Raw genomic sequence first — 14,201 nt, 5'->3', positions numbered from 1 at the left:
AAGTGTCACAGCTACAGAGAAAGTGCAGTGCAATAAGGTACAAGGTCACAACAAGGTAGATCGTGAGGTCAGAGTCCATCTCATCGTATAAGGGAACCGTTCAATAGTCTTATCACAGTGGGATAGAAGCTGTCCTTAAGCCTGGTGGTATGTTCCCTGAGGCTCCTGTATCTTCTACCTGATGGAAGAGGAGAGAAGAGAGAATAACCCGGGTGGGTGGGGTTTTTGATTATGCTGACGACTTTGCCGAGGCAACAAGAGGTAAAGACAGAGTCCAAGGAAGGGAGGCTGGTTTCTGTGATGTGCTGGGCTGTGTCCACAACTTTCTGCAGTTTCTTGCAGTCCTGGGCAGAGCAATTGCCGTACCAAGCCGTGATGCATCCATGCATCCAGATAGGATGCTTTTTGTAGTGCATTGATAAAAGTTGGTGAGTGTCAAAGGGGACATACTGAATTTCTTTAGCCTCCTGAGGAAATAGAGGCGCTGGTGAGCTTTCTTGACCATAGCATCTACGTGATTTGACCAGGATAGGCTATTGGTGATGATCAAATGCATCCTTTCTCTTAGACTGCATCCAGTGTGCTACTCACCAGAGGCATTGTACTTGGTAGACCTAAGTGAGAGGAGAGGCTATTTTCTTGGAGACTAAGATCCTAGTCTCAGCCACAATTGCTTTTCTCCAGTATGTATTCCTTTGCAAAATATAAAAGAAGCCTCTTTAGAGTCTGAAATGAGGGACTCTGTGCCCCGTTTATACTCGAAAACAGAGTTTGCAATGCGCCCACGTGCTTCTGATGAGTAATGCACTATATGCCATCTAAGTGAAAGGATGTACATGTATGCACCCAAGAACCAATAGGACCATGCAGAGGAGGCAGATTATGATGTTAAATAGTGTGCTCTGCCAACTTGATGCCAGCATTAGAAAATTCAAGCTCTACATTCCAACACAGTTGAATGCACTTTCCAGGCAATGGCCAGTTATCATTTTATGAAGGTCACAAAACTTGGCAGTTGTGTAAGTAAAAAACATTTTTGGTGTAAGATTACATTAGCAGTGATTTGTTTTGAGAACTAAAGCTGTACAATTGCCATGACATTAATAGAAGAATGTTTTATTTATTTGAAAGACAATTTTGTATTCATTGGTTTGGGTTTTTTGCTGTTTGGTAAACTGCCCAAACTGATGTTTTCTGTTTACTGAACTTGCATTTACACGGAGCAAGTCCCTGAACATGAGTTGCTGCAAGCAAGACAACTGCAGGCTGATCATACAGGCTCAGAACATGCCAATGCTTTTCCAGTTGTAGCTGGTGTCGAGTGAACACACCCTGCCCACAGAATTGCTTTGACCATCACTTAAGCCACACCTCCGGATTTACCAGTTGTCAAAAAAATTCTTAGAGAGTGAATATTTACAATGTTCACAAACGTCCAAAAATATTCAACATTAGACATATTAACTTTTTTAATTCTTAAAAAACAATTATATCAACTCTATTGGATTAATAAAGGAAGTCTCTGGAAGTTTGTGGTCCCCTGTGAGTCTTAATGAGCAGCATGGCAAAGGACAGTGCTGCAAGAAATGGCATCAGTTGCGCAGAAATTCAGGATTTCCTCTTTTGTACAGAACTGCCACCTTTTTAAGCAGAAGATCCAGGTCATTGCTGCAATGAAAGGAATAAAAATAACTAAAATAATGAGTTAAAATTTGCACTGAAATAAAAGATTAACTAGGGACTAATATCTGTCATTTCTTGATTTGAGAACGTATAGTCGTGCAGCAAGAAAAATAAAAAGAGCCACGATACTAGTTTAACAGCTTTATCAAACCAATTGACTGGAGAATCCTTTTATCAGATATGAAGTGGAAACCCATTCACACAGGATTTCCATTCCAATTCCAGCAATGTTACACTACTGGAGTGGCAACAGCTACAAGGAGGGTTCCAGCATTTGCTTTTTTTCTAACTATCAAATTGTTTAACTCAGAATAGATTGTCTTGCAGTCTGTTTGAAAATGGTTTCAATTTCTCAGCTGTTTAGTGGTATCAACTAGAAACTATTAATTCACCGCCAAGGTCTCATTCCAATGACAGTCAGAATAATGTGTTACAAATCCAAACTACTGGGTGATATGTATACTACACTGAATTCTGACAATGGATAGGGAAGGATAGAATACTTGTGTTGAGTCATAATATGCCAACAACATTTTACTTACAGACACATTTTTCATGCTGTACGCCAGTCTCCCACAACGTAATCTCACACAACCTCTTACAAGGCTGCACACGTCCAAGTGGATGCAACAGAATCCCCAATGAATGTACACACCTGAATACTCTTGATTTAAATCACATGGATACAATGAACAACCATCTCATTCTGCCCTAAAATTACTTCACACAAGTCTGAATAAAATGCATACTGTGCAGTTGAAACCACAGTAAATCAGTTTTGTGGACACACAAGAGACTACAGATGCTGTAACGGGACTGTCCTGGTTGGCCTATTGTTTCTGCCTGCCCTTGTTCCACTGAACATTATCTCCTTATACCTAGATTCTCTCCTATCTCCCTTTGTTCAGTCCTTTTCCTCCCACATCTGGGACACCTCTCCTTCACCATGGACACCTCAGTCCAACCCCCCACTCTCCACTGTTTTGTCCCTCTCCTGCACCTGGTTCCATCCGCCTATCACCCACACGTTATCCCTACTGAGTCTCCTATCTTCTGCCACAACAGGTTCCACCTGCCCGTCATCCCTCCCTTATCTGATTGCCTTCCTTGCTTATCAGATTCCAATACCTGCAGCCTCTTGCATCCCCACATCACCTTCCAGCCTCTGTCTCTACCTCCATCCTCCCCTTCACCCACCTGACTCCAACTGCAGATTATCTGTCTCCTCACCCGGCTCCACCTATCACCTGCCACCGCCTACCTCACCCCTCCCTCTCACCTCTTTATACTGGCCATCTCCCATCCCAACTCTCAGTCCTGATGGCACGGTCTTGACCCAAAACATCGAGTATCACTTTGCTGCCGCAGATGCTGCCTGACACGCTGAGTTCCCCCAGCAGTATGTCTTTTTTTTGTTTTAATTCAATTTTGTGTACATTTCTGGGTGTCTTAGCACTTATCAGAAAAGTTGAGTTCTCCCTTTCATTCAGACTTTTATTTGTTCTTACCCCTTTTTTACTCCTGGTGTAAAACTCTTCTAAATGACATCAATGAGAGCAATGGTAGTGCAACACCCAACAATTAGCTCCAGCATGATATTCAGCCTCACTGCTCTGAGAAACTATTTAGTTATTAACAGTACAACTGGTTTTTACCTGCTCCAATTCCCTTTGAAAGTGCACTGTTTGAGGGGCCAGTGCTCAAACTACATTCTCTGTGCTCACTGAAATCTTTAACCTCACGTGACCCCAAACATGCACAGTTGGAACAATTTGTCCATTGAGGTCAATGCCAAGGCACCGCTCTGCTTCCCAGCCTCAGGATCATTGCAGGCAGCTGCTGCTGATCTTTGTTGCCTCTCATAATTCACTGATCACTGCTACATTAGGGAGGTCAGTCAAACTCCATGTTCGTGGAGAGAAGACTTCACAGCCTTAATGTCACATTGATCCACAACCTTTAAATGGTACTTAGCTAAATAAGCCTTTTGGGCCACTAAAATTGAAGAAACCCTGCGCTATTCAAAATAATTACTTTAAGGCAAATTTAAAGTCAGTCTATATTTTAAAGACTATCGAGGAGTCAAGGGATGACCAGTAAATTTTCAACCTTACAAATCAATAATCAGAAGCTTCTTAATTTATAATAGTTCCATCTGGAGGGAAAACTTTAATGTCAGGGGAGAGAGGCAGCATCAAAGGAGGACCTGTATCCATAGTTACTGGGGAGGTAAAAACAGAGAAGATCTGTGGCCTCAGTGCTGCTTGGTCATTCTTCTTCCTGTTACTCTGCAAGGTAATGTGAGCATGTATGGGAATATTTCAGGAATGCGATAAGGTACATGGTTAACTTCTGAGGTATTGCTCAGTTCATAGATGCACTGTTTAAAAAAAGCACGTTCATTCAGCAATGCTGACAACAAGCCTGAAATCTTGGCTCCTAGGTTTTTACGTTTGAGTTATTGATCCCTGTGGCAGGAACTGGGCAACAGGCTAACAGTATATTACAGCAGCACTTTGCATATTTATAGCATGTCCAGCCTAGAGAAACATCCCAATATGTTTCACAGAATTTTGAGGAAAAATAGACACTGGAAAAAAAGATAATGCAGCTGTCTCAAAGCTCCAGGGTCCCTGGTTCAATTTTTACTTCTGGGGCTATCTCTGTGGAATTTGCACATTCTCCCTGTGGGCTTGTCCTGGTACTCTGATTTATTCCCACATCCCACATGTAAATATATTGTCTCCTGTTTGTTACTGCTAGTGCAGTTGGCTGGTGGGAGAATCAGCTGGGTATTAATGGGCATGTGAGAGAATAGGTTAAAGGGAAAATAAATGGGAGAATGGGAATGGGATTGCTCTGAGAGCTGGCTGAGACTCAAAATGGGCTGAATAGCCTCCTTCTATGTTGTTATGAAATATGAAAAAGAGAGTGACTGCTATCAGAATAGTGCAAATGTGTTGTAATGGCTCTCCACCTTGCTGTGCTTGGGGCAGACAGCCAGGTTTCAGAGACTTGAAGAGAGGAGACAGAGTTTGCAGCAATGTGGGCACTTGGAGAGGATTCAGCACTTTCCATGGAATTTGCCTTTCATCCCAGTGGTAGTCACAATGCCACATTTCAAAGTGAACAGTGTGACTCCAAATCCCCAGAGTAGAACTGGGAGCAGGACTGTCCTCATGTTAGCCAGTTTGTCCACAGAGGAGGAAACCCTACATTGCATCAATCTGGGCATTTAAAAGGGCAAAGAAACAACCTGCTGGAAGAACTCAGCGGGTCGAGCAGCATCTGTGGGGGAAAGGAATCGTCAATGTTTCAGGTCAAACCCTGCATCAAAATCCAAAACGTTGAAAATTCCTCACGCCCCTCCCCCCCCAACCCCCATAGAGGCTCCTCGACCCATTGAGTTTCTCCAGCAGATAGTTTGTTGCTCCAGATTCCAGCATCTGCAGTCTCTTGTGTCTCCATTTAAAAGGAAAACCGAGACTGGAGGTTATATCTCAGAATCCATAGACTGTGCCATAGATGGTCCCAGAAACTGACACTGAATGCTTTGAAGTAGAGCTTTATTCAATAAGTAGGTACATCGTCAGCACTTATAGTCTCTGTTCTGATCTAAGTGCATTCCTCATTTGAAACTGTGTTCTCTAAGTCCAGCACCAAAGTCTCAGGATTGTGGGTTGATTGCCTGGGAGAGGATGATGACATTGGTTCATTTATCTTGCCAGTGAATTTGGGGGACCTTGTGGAGTTAGCATTGGTGGTATCTTTCCAGTGCCTTCAGATGCCTGCTGTGGGTGGTCCAGGACTCAGAAGCATATTGGAGGGCAGGGATCACTGCCACCTATGAGTTTGGTGCCATGTTTAAAATCTTGATCTTCAAACACCTTTCCACCCAGTCAGCTGAAGGCTATGTGGTGCATTGAAGGCAATGGTGAATGTCATCATAGGTTTCTGCCTTCATGAGTGAGGTGGTTCCTGAAACATGACAAGTGACCCACACTTCCCAGGGTTCCACTATGTACCTTTGTTCTTGGAGAATGATGTTGTACGGAAGGCGTAGGTTGGTGGAGGACCCTTGGTCTTGTGGATGATGCAAGGTCCAAATTCTCACAAGCTTTAGTGAATGAGTCAATGACAATCTGGGGCTTGGCCTCCAAACCTGCACAAATGCAGGAGATGTCTGTGCATTGCAGATTGCAGTGAGCTTGGTTCTGAGTGTAGGTGCTATGGATTGAAATGGTTCCCAGTAGTCCTGGAGATGAGTCCACTCACAAGAAGCTCATTGGAGATGAGGTACAGCATTGTGATGAGAAAGACTGTAAAATGTATTTGGAAAATGAAACAGCTTTGATTGACACTTGTCTTCACTGCAATTAGCTTTGTTGTGGGCTAATTGGTTAGGATCACGTCTTGCGTTCCATCATGAAGCAAAAGTGAGTTAGAGATGAATTTCTGCAAGCAACTGATTTGGAGCAGAGAGAGCCACAGTCTCTCTCAGTTTACAAAGTCAAAGACTTTAGTGAGGTCAAAAAAAGCCAATGAGAAGTGTATTAGGTATACCACTGTTTGCATGCAAAGTGGATCATGGAGGTAACCTTATTTGATTATATAAAAGTTTGCTAAATAACATTGTAAATACTGCAGGTCCTTCACTTACCTTTAGGACAGCCAGAAATGAAAAAGGATAGTAAGCCTACACTGTCTGTTATCATATGCTGGTAGGTGAGCAGACTCTGACCACAACCAGGCAGATTGGCTCCTATTGTCCCACAACCTTATCAACATATGCAGTATGACCAGGACAGGAATCCATTTGCCATAATGGTTTGTGCCCAACTTATAACACAGGAGACCATTAAACACATCAGTTTCATGCTGGTTCCCAGGGGAACAATCCCAACAGTTCCACTTCCCTTCTTACTTCTCTGTATCCCTGCAGTTTATTCTTTCTTACCCATGTCCATCAACTTCCATTTGATTCTTGGTCGTGCCATCAACCTATACCGTTGAGCAACTTGCAAAGGCCAATTAACCTACCAGCACGTTTTTGGGACATGGGAGGAAACAGTAGCACCCGGAGGAAACCCAAACAGTCACAGAGCAAGCTCCGCACCAACAGTGCCTGAGGTCAAGATCAAAGCTGGGTCCCTGTAGCCCTGAAGCAACAACACTAACTGCACTAACCACCCCACCCCACTGGACAACCAAGAGCTAAGCATAGTACTCCTTTAAATCATGCAGTTATGTTTGGACTCTTGTTTCTTCCAATTACCTTCAGTCCTCTTCCCATTATTTTTGACTGTTAATCATGTACGTTCAATTCTGCACACATCAGTAACCGTTCAAATGAACTTAGACAGTCAGCTATAGCAAATCATTGCAACTATGTTAGGTCTCACTTCAGGAGTCTCAATTAATCATTTGCAGCCAGTGAAAAGGGGATGGCTACCCCTGAGTGGTATATTTCCATAATGACATCGGCTTTAGTGTGCTTTTCATAGAATCATTATTGTGCTGGAGGAGGTGATTTGCCCATTAGAGCAATTCAGACAATCCCATTCTCCAAATCTTATTATCATCAAATACTTCTCTGAATTCCTTTGAAAGCCACAGTTCAGAGAGTTCTCACTGCTCAGAAGGAGACCAGGCAGTCCATTAAGCCCATGTCAATGGACTTTGCTTCCTACATACTTCTGATCATAACTAATTGTTGTGTAAAAAGTTTCCCCTCCAATCACACTTAGACCTTCTCTCATTTAGTTGGAATCTGTGATCAAGTCATCTCCTCCTCCCGCTGCCCTGGTGATCAGCTGGTTCACCACTGAGCACAGATCAATCACAGGAACATCCCACACTGGATCTGTGGGACGAGAAACAAGTTAACGTTTCAGGCTGAAGACTGATGAAGGATCTTCGACCTGAAACATTAACTCTGTTTCTCTTCCCACAGATGCAGCCTGACCTGCTGACTATTTCCAACATTTTCAATCTTTTATTTTAGATTTCCAGCATCTGCAGTTTTTTTTTTATTTTCGACATTGCACATTGTGCTGCTCAAGAATACAAGAACTACATAGTTTTATTGCAGGTTTCATCTGCTTGTTGTCTTACCTTGTGAGCATGTAATGTATAAAGTGTTGAACTTCTGATATTATGTACATTATGTGTTATGTAAAAGCACATGCAGACCCTATCAACATTCTCAATCCCATATGGTCATAGAAAAAATATGCAGCCTTCAAAGTCTATGGCAGCGATGGAATATGGAATTGGTTTAGAAAAATCCTCTGCAAATTGAAACATTTACCATTTTATGACATCTGAAACAAGTTTAGAATGCCTGTGTGATGAAATGTTATTAAATCTGTGAAAATCACAAAACTGCAGATGCTGCAAATCTGAAATAAAATCAGAAAATGCTGGAAACACTCAGCAGATCAGTTTGCATTCATGGAAAGAGAAAGAGAGTTAGCATTTCAGGTCAAAGACCCTTGGTCTGCTTTTCTTTCCACAGAGGCCACCTGACCTGTTAGGTGTCTTTACCATTTTCCGTTTATATTTCATTGTTCAACCCAAATAGATCTCTCATTTCCTTTCTTTCTGCACCCATCAGAAACGGGTGTAGCTGTCAACACCATCACTTATTGGCCATCCCTATTAGACTTTGAGAAGGTGGTTGTGAGCTGCTTTTTTGAATCACTGCACACAGTGTAATTAAAATGTTGCTGATAGACTGGGAGTTTCCAGATTTTCATCTAATGACATTTAAGGAACTACAGAGTATTGCCTAGTTAAGCTGGCATACATAATTAAACTTCTGGTCAATGACGTCAATTGTATCTACATGATTTACAATCAATTAGTGATAGTTTTATTTAGGTGTCTATTCCAGACTCCTTTGTATTTATTTATTTCAGATAAATGGTCTGAAATGTACCTCTCCCTGAATTAAGGTTTGCAAGCAACTAAGGATCTGGCTCCATAAATCCTTCTTCAGCTGGCTATCAAAGCTTAACTGATGGTACTTCACCAGAGTGTTGATGGCAGAGGTTTGTGAATGGCAACACTACTGAATACAAGTGGCAGCTGCCTTCATATCAAGGGCAGTCACTTTCACCTCATCTATTTTGTTGATGTTGAGATGAAGGGTGTAATGAGGTCAGGGGCCAGATAGTTCCCAACACTGAGTGGCAGGCTATTGCGGAAACAGGTGCTGCTTAATAGCAGTGCCAATGATCCCTTCCATCTCTTTACTGTTGATTTGGAACAGGCTGAGATCGCAAATAAAAAAGACTGGAGATTTGTCTTGCTTTTGGTGGCCAGGCGTACCTGAGCAATCTTCCACTTTGTCAGATAGTTGTTTGTTCAGTGACATTACGATGTGTGGCTAATTCTGGAATTGCAGCCAGGATGTTCTCAGGGCCATACCCTTTGCAGCATCCAATGCATTCAGCTGTTTCTTGTTATCAGGCAGGATTGGATGAAAATTGGTGGGAACATAAAAAGTAGGCCAAGATGGATCAACTACTTGGCACTGCTGGTTGAAGATGTTCGCAAATGTTTCAGCCTTATATTTCTACCTTGGGAACCAATAACAAGTTCAGTAATGAAATAATATCTAGCAAAGAGCTGCATCAGAATGAAATAATTGAGCAGTCCCTTGGCCAAGGTTTAATTGGTTCCTTCAACTTAATAAACGCAAGCATTGCCATTCATTACTAGGAAATAGCATGCAGTGCCTGTCAGTCTGCCCTACTGCATAACTTTGATAGATGATCACCCAGATTTGCCTGCTAACTTATTCTATTTTTCAACTACCACTGCATTTTAAGTGCAAACTGGAAAGTGGACACCTGACAATTGTCCTTAGCTTCTGCATCATTCATACAAAACAGTTTGTAGGTTTACAATTATGTCTTGTCTTATTGGGCTACTATTCAATCTATCCTTTGTAGAATGCAAATACTGGTAATTGCTGTGAATAGCATACCACATTGCTACTATATGGATTGCACAAGGTACACTGTTGTTTAACCAACTATGAGTAGTGAAAGTTTACTGAAGATTGAATTTATGCTAAAATGTCATTGTACTTCTTTCTAAAGCAGAGTGATGTGCACTTAATTCTAATTGCTAAGTCACTCATAAAAATACAATAAAAATTGGGACTTTTGCATGAAGGTGTATTTTGAAAAATAGTCATAAGGAGGACTACTCTATTTCATATTGTAGCTTTCTATGGAGTTACACTTAGTGCAGATTACTGTGCTGAACTGCAGCACCTTTGCATGACAGTAGGGCTTTTGAACCTTTTTTTAAAATTGTACTATTAATATCATGCTTTTTTTTGCAGACAAGTAAAAATCTAACCAAAGTATGGAATAAAACTGGAAACCAAGGTGATAGATGGAAGAAGGCAGTGATACACCTGAAAAATCTGCGTAACTTTGAAATCATATTTGAAGGAATCCGAACTAAGAATTTTGGAGGTGGAGCAGCTATTGATGACATTCAGTTCAAAAATTGTGCCCCAGGTGTGTAGCACAACTATCCTTTCCTTCCTGCCACACACACACACAAAATTTTGTCATGTTAGTTTTTATTATAAAGTAAGGATGAGTAAGAGCCTGCTCATCAACCACAAACTGAGCACTTCATGTAAAATGTTACTTTCTTTCAAACAGTTCTTTTTTTATTGTATTTTGTGAATTGCAAATGAGAAACGGAACATGAGGCGACACACATTGCAGCACCAATAATACCCAAGCAGCTTCAATAATTGGTACTCTATCCAGGTGTTTCACATTCATGCTCTCTCTACCTGAAGTTGCAACATGTACAAAATGCATTGCAACAGTCTCATTGCATTGCAACTCAAAAACCCTGTAATCTAAAAGGACCATTGTAGCAGGTACATACAGACTAAGCCAACTTTAAGTCAAACATCATTTCTTCCCTCCATGTTGCTGGTTTATACTCTGCAACTTCCAACTAGTTATGCATTGGGAGTAACTTCACCAGAGGGGTTCAAGAATGCAATTCACTGTCTTATCAAGAGCAAGTAGTGGTCCTAACCCTGCCAGCAATACCCTTATACCATGAATGCAATTAGATTCATATCTGCACAAAACCTCTGTCTACCCATCAGGTGTTCACACTATCTGTATGCTTCTGGCTATCTAAATTGTGTGACTGCAGATTGCTCTGGGATCTATACTACAACCTCAAAGCAAGTGAAAATTCCACATCTATTTAGCAATAAGGCCTTTGGAGTTCCAGCACAAAAAACTTGCTTTCATGTAATTTTGCTAAACTAGAAAAATCTTCCAAACTGCTTCATGAATGCATGACCGGAGGACTAAGACACCATGACCAAATGGGGCATTATGAGGGCTGAACAAAAGAAATGTGATTAAATGAGGGATGGATGGGTTTACTGACGGATTTCCAAAGTGGGGAGTTTGGCAGCTAAAGGAACAGCAGCTAAAAGTGGGGTGATGGGAGGGAAAGTACATCCACAGCCTCCAAATTTTATTTGTGGATTTAGTTATTTACTTCGAGACCTGTTAAAAATGACAAAAGCAGCCTGAACAAACTGATTTTGCGCAACCTTTGATTTGATTTTCCTCCCAATGCATTTGCTATGCTTCCTGTCCCATTTTACACTCAAGTTTAAAAAAGGAAAAAAGATCCAATCAATCAGGGATCTGGAGTAGCTTCAGTTAGGATACCAAAACTTATGTCCATTAGAAGAAATCCCTTTATCTACAGTTAAATAATTGCCAATTAAAACACTTTTTAACTGCAGATTTCCTGCAGGCAGTTTTAAAATACCAATTCATTAGTGTGAAAGAGAGAAAAATAGCCAATCACTGGTAATAGTCCACTAAAATGCTCCTTTCAAAATTCTGAAACAGCCAAATTGTCAGTATAACTGGTTAAAAGGGAAATTTTGCATACTAGCTTTTCAGCATTCAACAGGTACAATGATTCCACAAAATAAGGTGTATTCTAATTTATCCATAACATCCAATACTGAGGAACTCAACCACTGACAATCATATTCTGGACACAGAATGGTGTTCGTGAAAACAGGTCATTAGGACAAAGCTGAATTAAAAATACCCCAGCAGCTTTATTACTTTACTGGCATCTTGTTAATATTTTAATACAATTATCTACTCACTACTGGCAATTTTTTAATGAATTCCAATACACAACATATTGCATGACTGCAATTTCTGATTTTTTTTTGTTGGGAAACCTGTAAAGTTGAAGGTCAGGTAATTACAGCAGATTGAGGAAAATTAAAGGACTGTGTGGTTAGTTGAAGAGAAGTAGTAAAAATATTGATGGGAGGAAGTATGGGTAATATTATGTCATGTTGGAAGAATACATCACTACAGAGGCTTTCAGATATATTCCGTAGAGGGTGGTGCAGAGAGTCTGGTGGAAGTGAAAAATCAAAGAAATGCAGATGCGGGAAATCTAAATAGAATCAGTAAATGCTGGACACATTCAGTGTTCTAGGTGGGATCTGTGAAAAGAGAGAAAGGTGAAGATTTTGATTAGAAATATTAACTCTGTTTCTCCTTCCACAAACGCTGCTGGCCTGCTGAGTATTTCTGTTTTCAGTCAAATGAAAGTGCCTGAGTATTGAGGCCCAGCTGGAAACAAGTTAAGAGTTGTCCCGGACATGACCTGGATATGTCAGATCCTGGATTATCATTATACTTGTTGTCAGGCACAGTAGTGTAGTGGTTAGCACAACGTTATTACAGCACCAGCGACCCGGGTTCAATTCCGGCCACTATCTGTAAGGAGTTTGTACCTTCTCCCCGTGTCTGCATGGGTTTCCTCTGGGTGCTCCGGTTTCCTTCCACATTCCAAAGACGTACAGGTTAGGAAGTTGTGGGCATGCTATGTTGGCACCGGAAGCATGACAACACTTGCAGGCTGCCCCAGACGACTCTACACAAAAGATGTATATCACTGTGTGTTTCGATGTGCATGTGACTAATAAAGATATCTTATCTTAATCTACAATATTTGGAGCTTCTGTTACTCCAAATATGCCCACCATTACAGAGATGAATGGGATTTTGCTATGTGAGGAGTTCCTTTTCAATGTGTCTGCACTACTGACTAGCAATAGTAAGTAAAGTTACATCTGGGCAATCCAGATATCCACAGTCACATCTGAGAACAGTTCTGAAATATATTTTAAAGGAATAAGCCTGCAATAGGGCTATGGATCATCTCTAGCAACAGTTCAGTCACTTCCTCTAGCCTCCCTGGCCTCAAAGAAATGCATCCTGGAAATCTTCTTAATGGGTTACTCTTCCGCCTTCCTGTTAACCATTCTCTCTCTGGTTACCCTGCATTCCATACATCGAGTCTCTCTCAACACTTTTGAAGAGCGTGCGGTCCGGAATGGGCCTCACGTTCTTCAAAGGTGTTGAGAGCGACTCAATGTACAGAATATTCCAAATGAGTTTGAACCAACATCATACATAAATTTAGCTTCAATTCCCAGCTTTTGATTGCTATATCTTGAGACCACATGCATTTTATTCCCTGCCACCTGTACATAAACACCCTAAGGTAGTTCTGACCTTCCCACTATTCCAAAGTATACCATTGTCTCTCCTTCTTCTAACCAGAATGTATCACCTCCACATTTTGTTTTGCATTGAGTTTCATATAATTTTGCACAACAGCCTTGTTTATCAAACTTAAGACCATGAAGCATGTGTGCTTTTGAAGAGGTTTACTATCTACCTAACTGTTCATTCAAACATGTTTAAAGTGATCTGCAGATTTCAAAGTCTGTATCCCTTTGTAACCCAGATCGAAATCATAAACATATATAAAACACAGCAGCAGTCCTCGCTCTGAGCTCTAGAAAATGGCACTATATATCTCCCTCCTGTTTGAAATACAGTATTCACTATACCTCTCTATTTTCTATCCTTCAGCCAGTTATGCAACTATGGTCTCAAGCTCGCTGTTACCTCATCAAAAAAACCTCAATCAAGTTAGTAGGATATGATTGGCCAACAAATCTATACTGGCTGTCTTTCATTGGTCCATGCTTGTCTAATGAGCTATTAATTTTCTCAAGTATTTTGCTTTGTCATTCTTTCCCACCACTGACATTAAATTGATTGGATAGTAATTGCCAGGTTTATTCTGGTCCCTTTTTTTTGGAACTAGCTTGTATCATGCTGAATTACTATGGCCAGCACCTCTACAATTTCTACCCTTACTTCCCTCAACAATCTGGACCGTTGAGGGAATCAAATGAAGAGATTATACACGCTCTGACTAAATAACTTTTAGATATTAAAGTTATCCCAAAGAACTGGATAGTTTCAATGTAATAACATATTCAGCAACAGAAAGGATTAACTTTAGACCAGTCTTCCTAATATCAGAGGTGCCAAAGCTTCTACTAAACAAAAAAAAGGCATAAAATAAAAAAAATCAGATTTATAAGCATTAAATTAAAGTTA

The 14,201-nt window shown here is 40.9% G+C and overlaps 1 protein-coding gene across 1 annotated transcript in view; it reads left to right on the top strand.

Moving 5' to 3' along the window:
- malrd1 (MAM and LDL receptor class A domain containing 1) overlaps positions 1-14,201 on the top strand; it is a 198,322-nt gene that overhangs the window by 123,352 nt on the left and 60,769 nt on the right. Inside the window, exon 18 of the mRNA XM_052016179.1 lies at positions 10,040-10,220. Coding sequence (XP_051872139.1) covers positions 10,040-10,220 — 181 coding nt within the window. The remainder of the gene's footprint in view (positions 1-10,039; positions 10,221-14,201) is intronic.

The sequence above is a fragment of the Pristis pectinata genome, chromosome 5 (genome assembly GCF_009764475.1).
Source record: "Pristis pectinata isolate sPriPec2 chromosome 5, sPriPec2.1.pri, whole genome shotgun sequence".
Lineage (NCBI taxonomy): Eukaryota > Metazoa > Chordata > Chondrichthyes > Rhinopristiformes > Pristidae > Pristis > Pristis pectinata.
The sequence above is the reverse complement of the archived record's forward strand: the minus strand, read 5'-3'. Positions and strand labels throughout refer to the sequence as shown.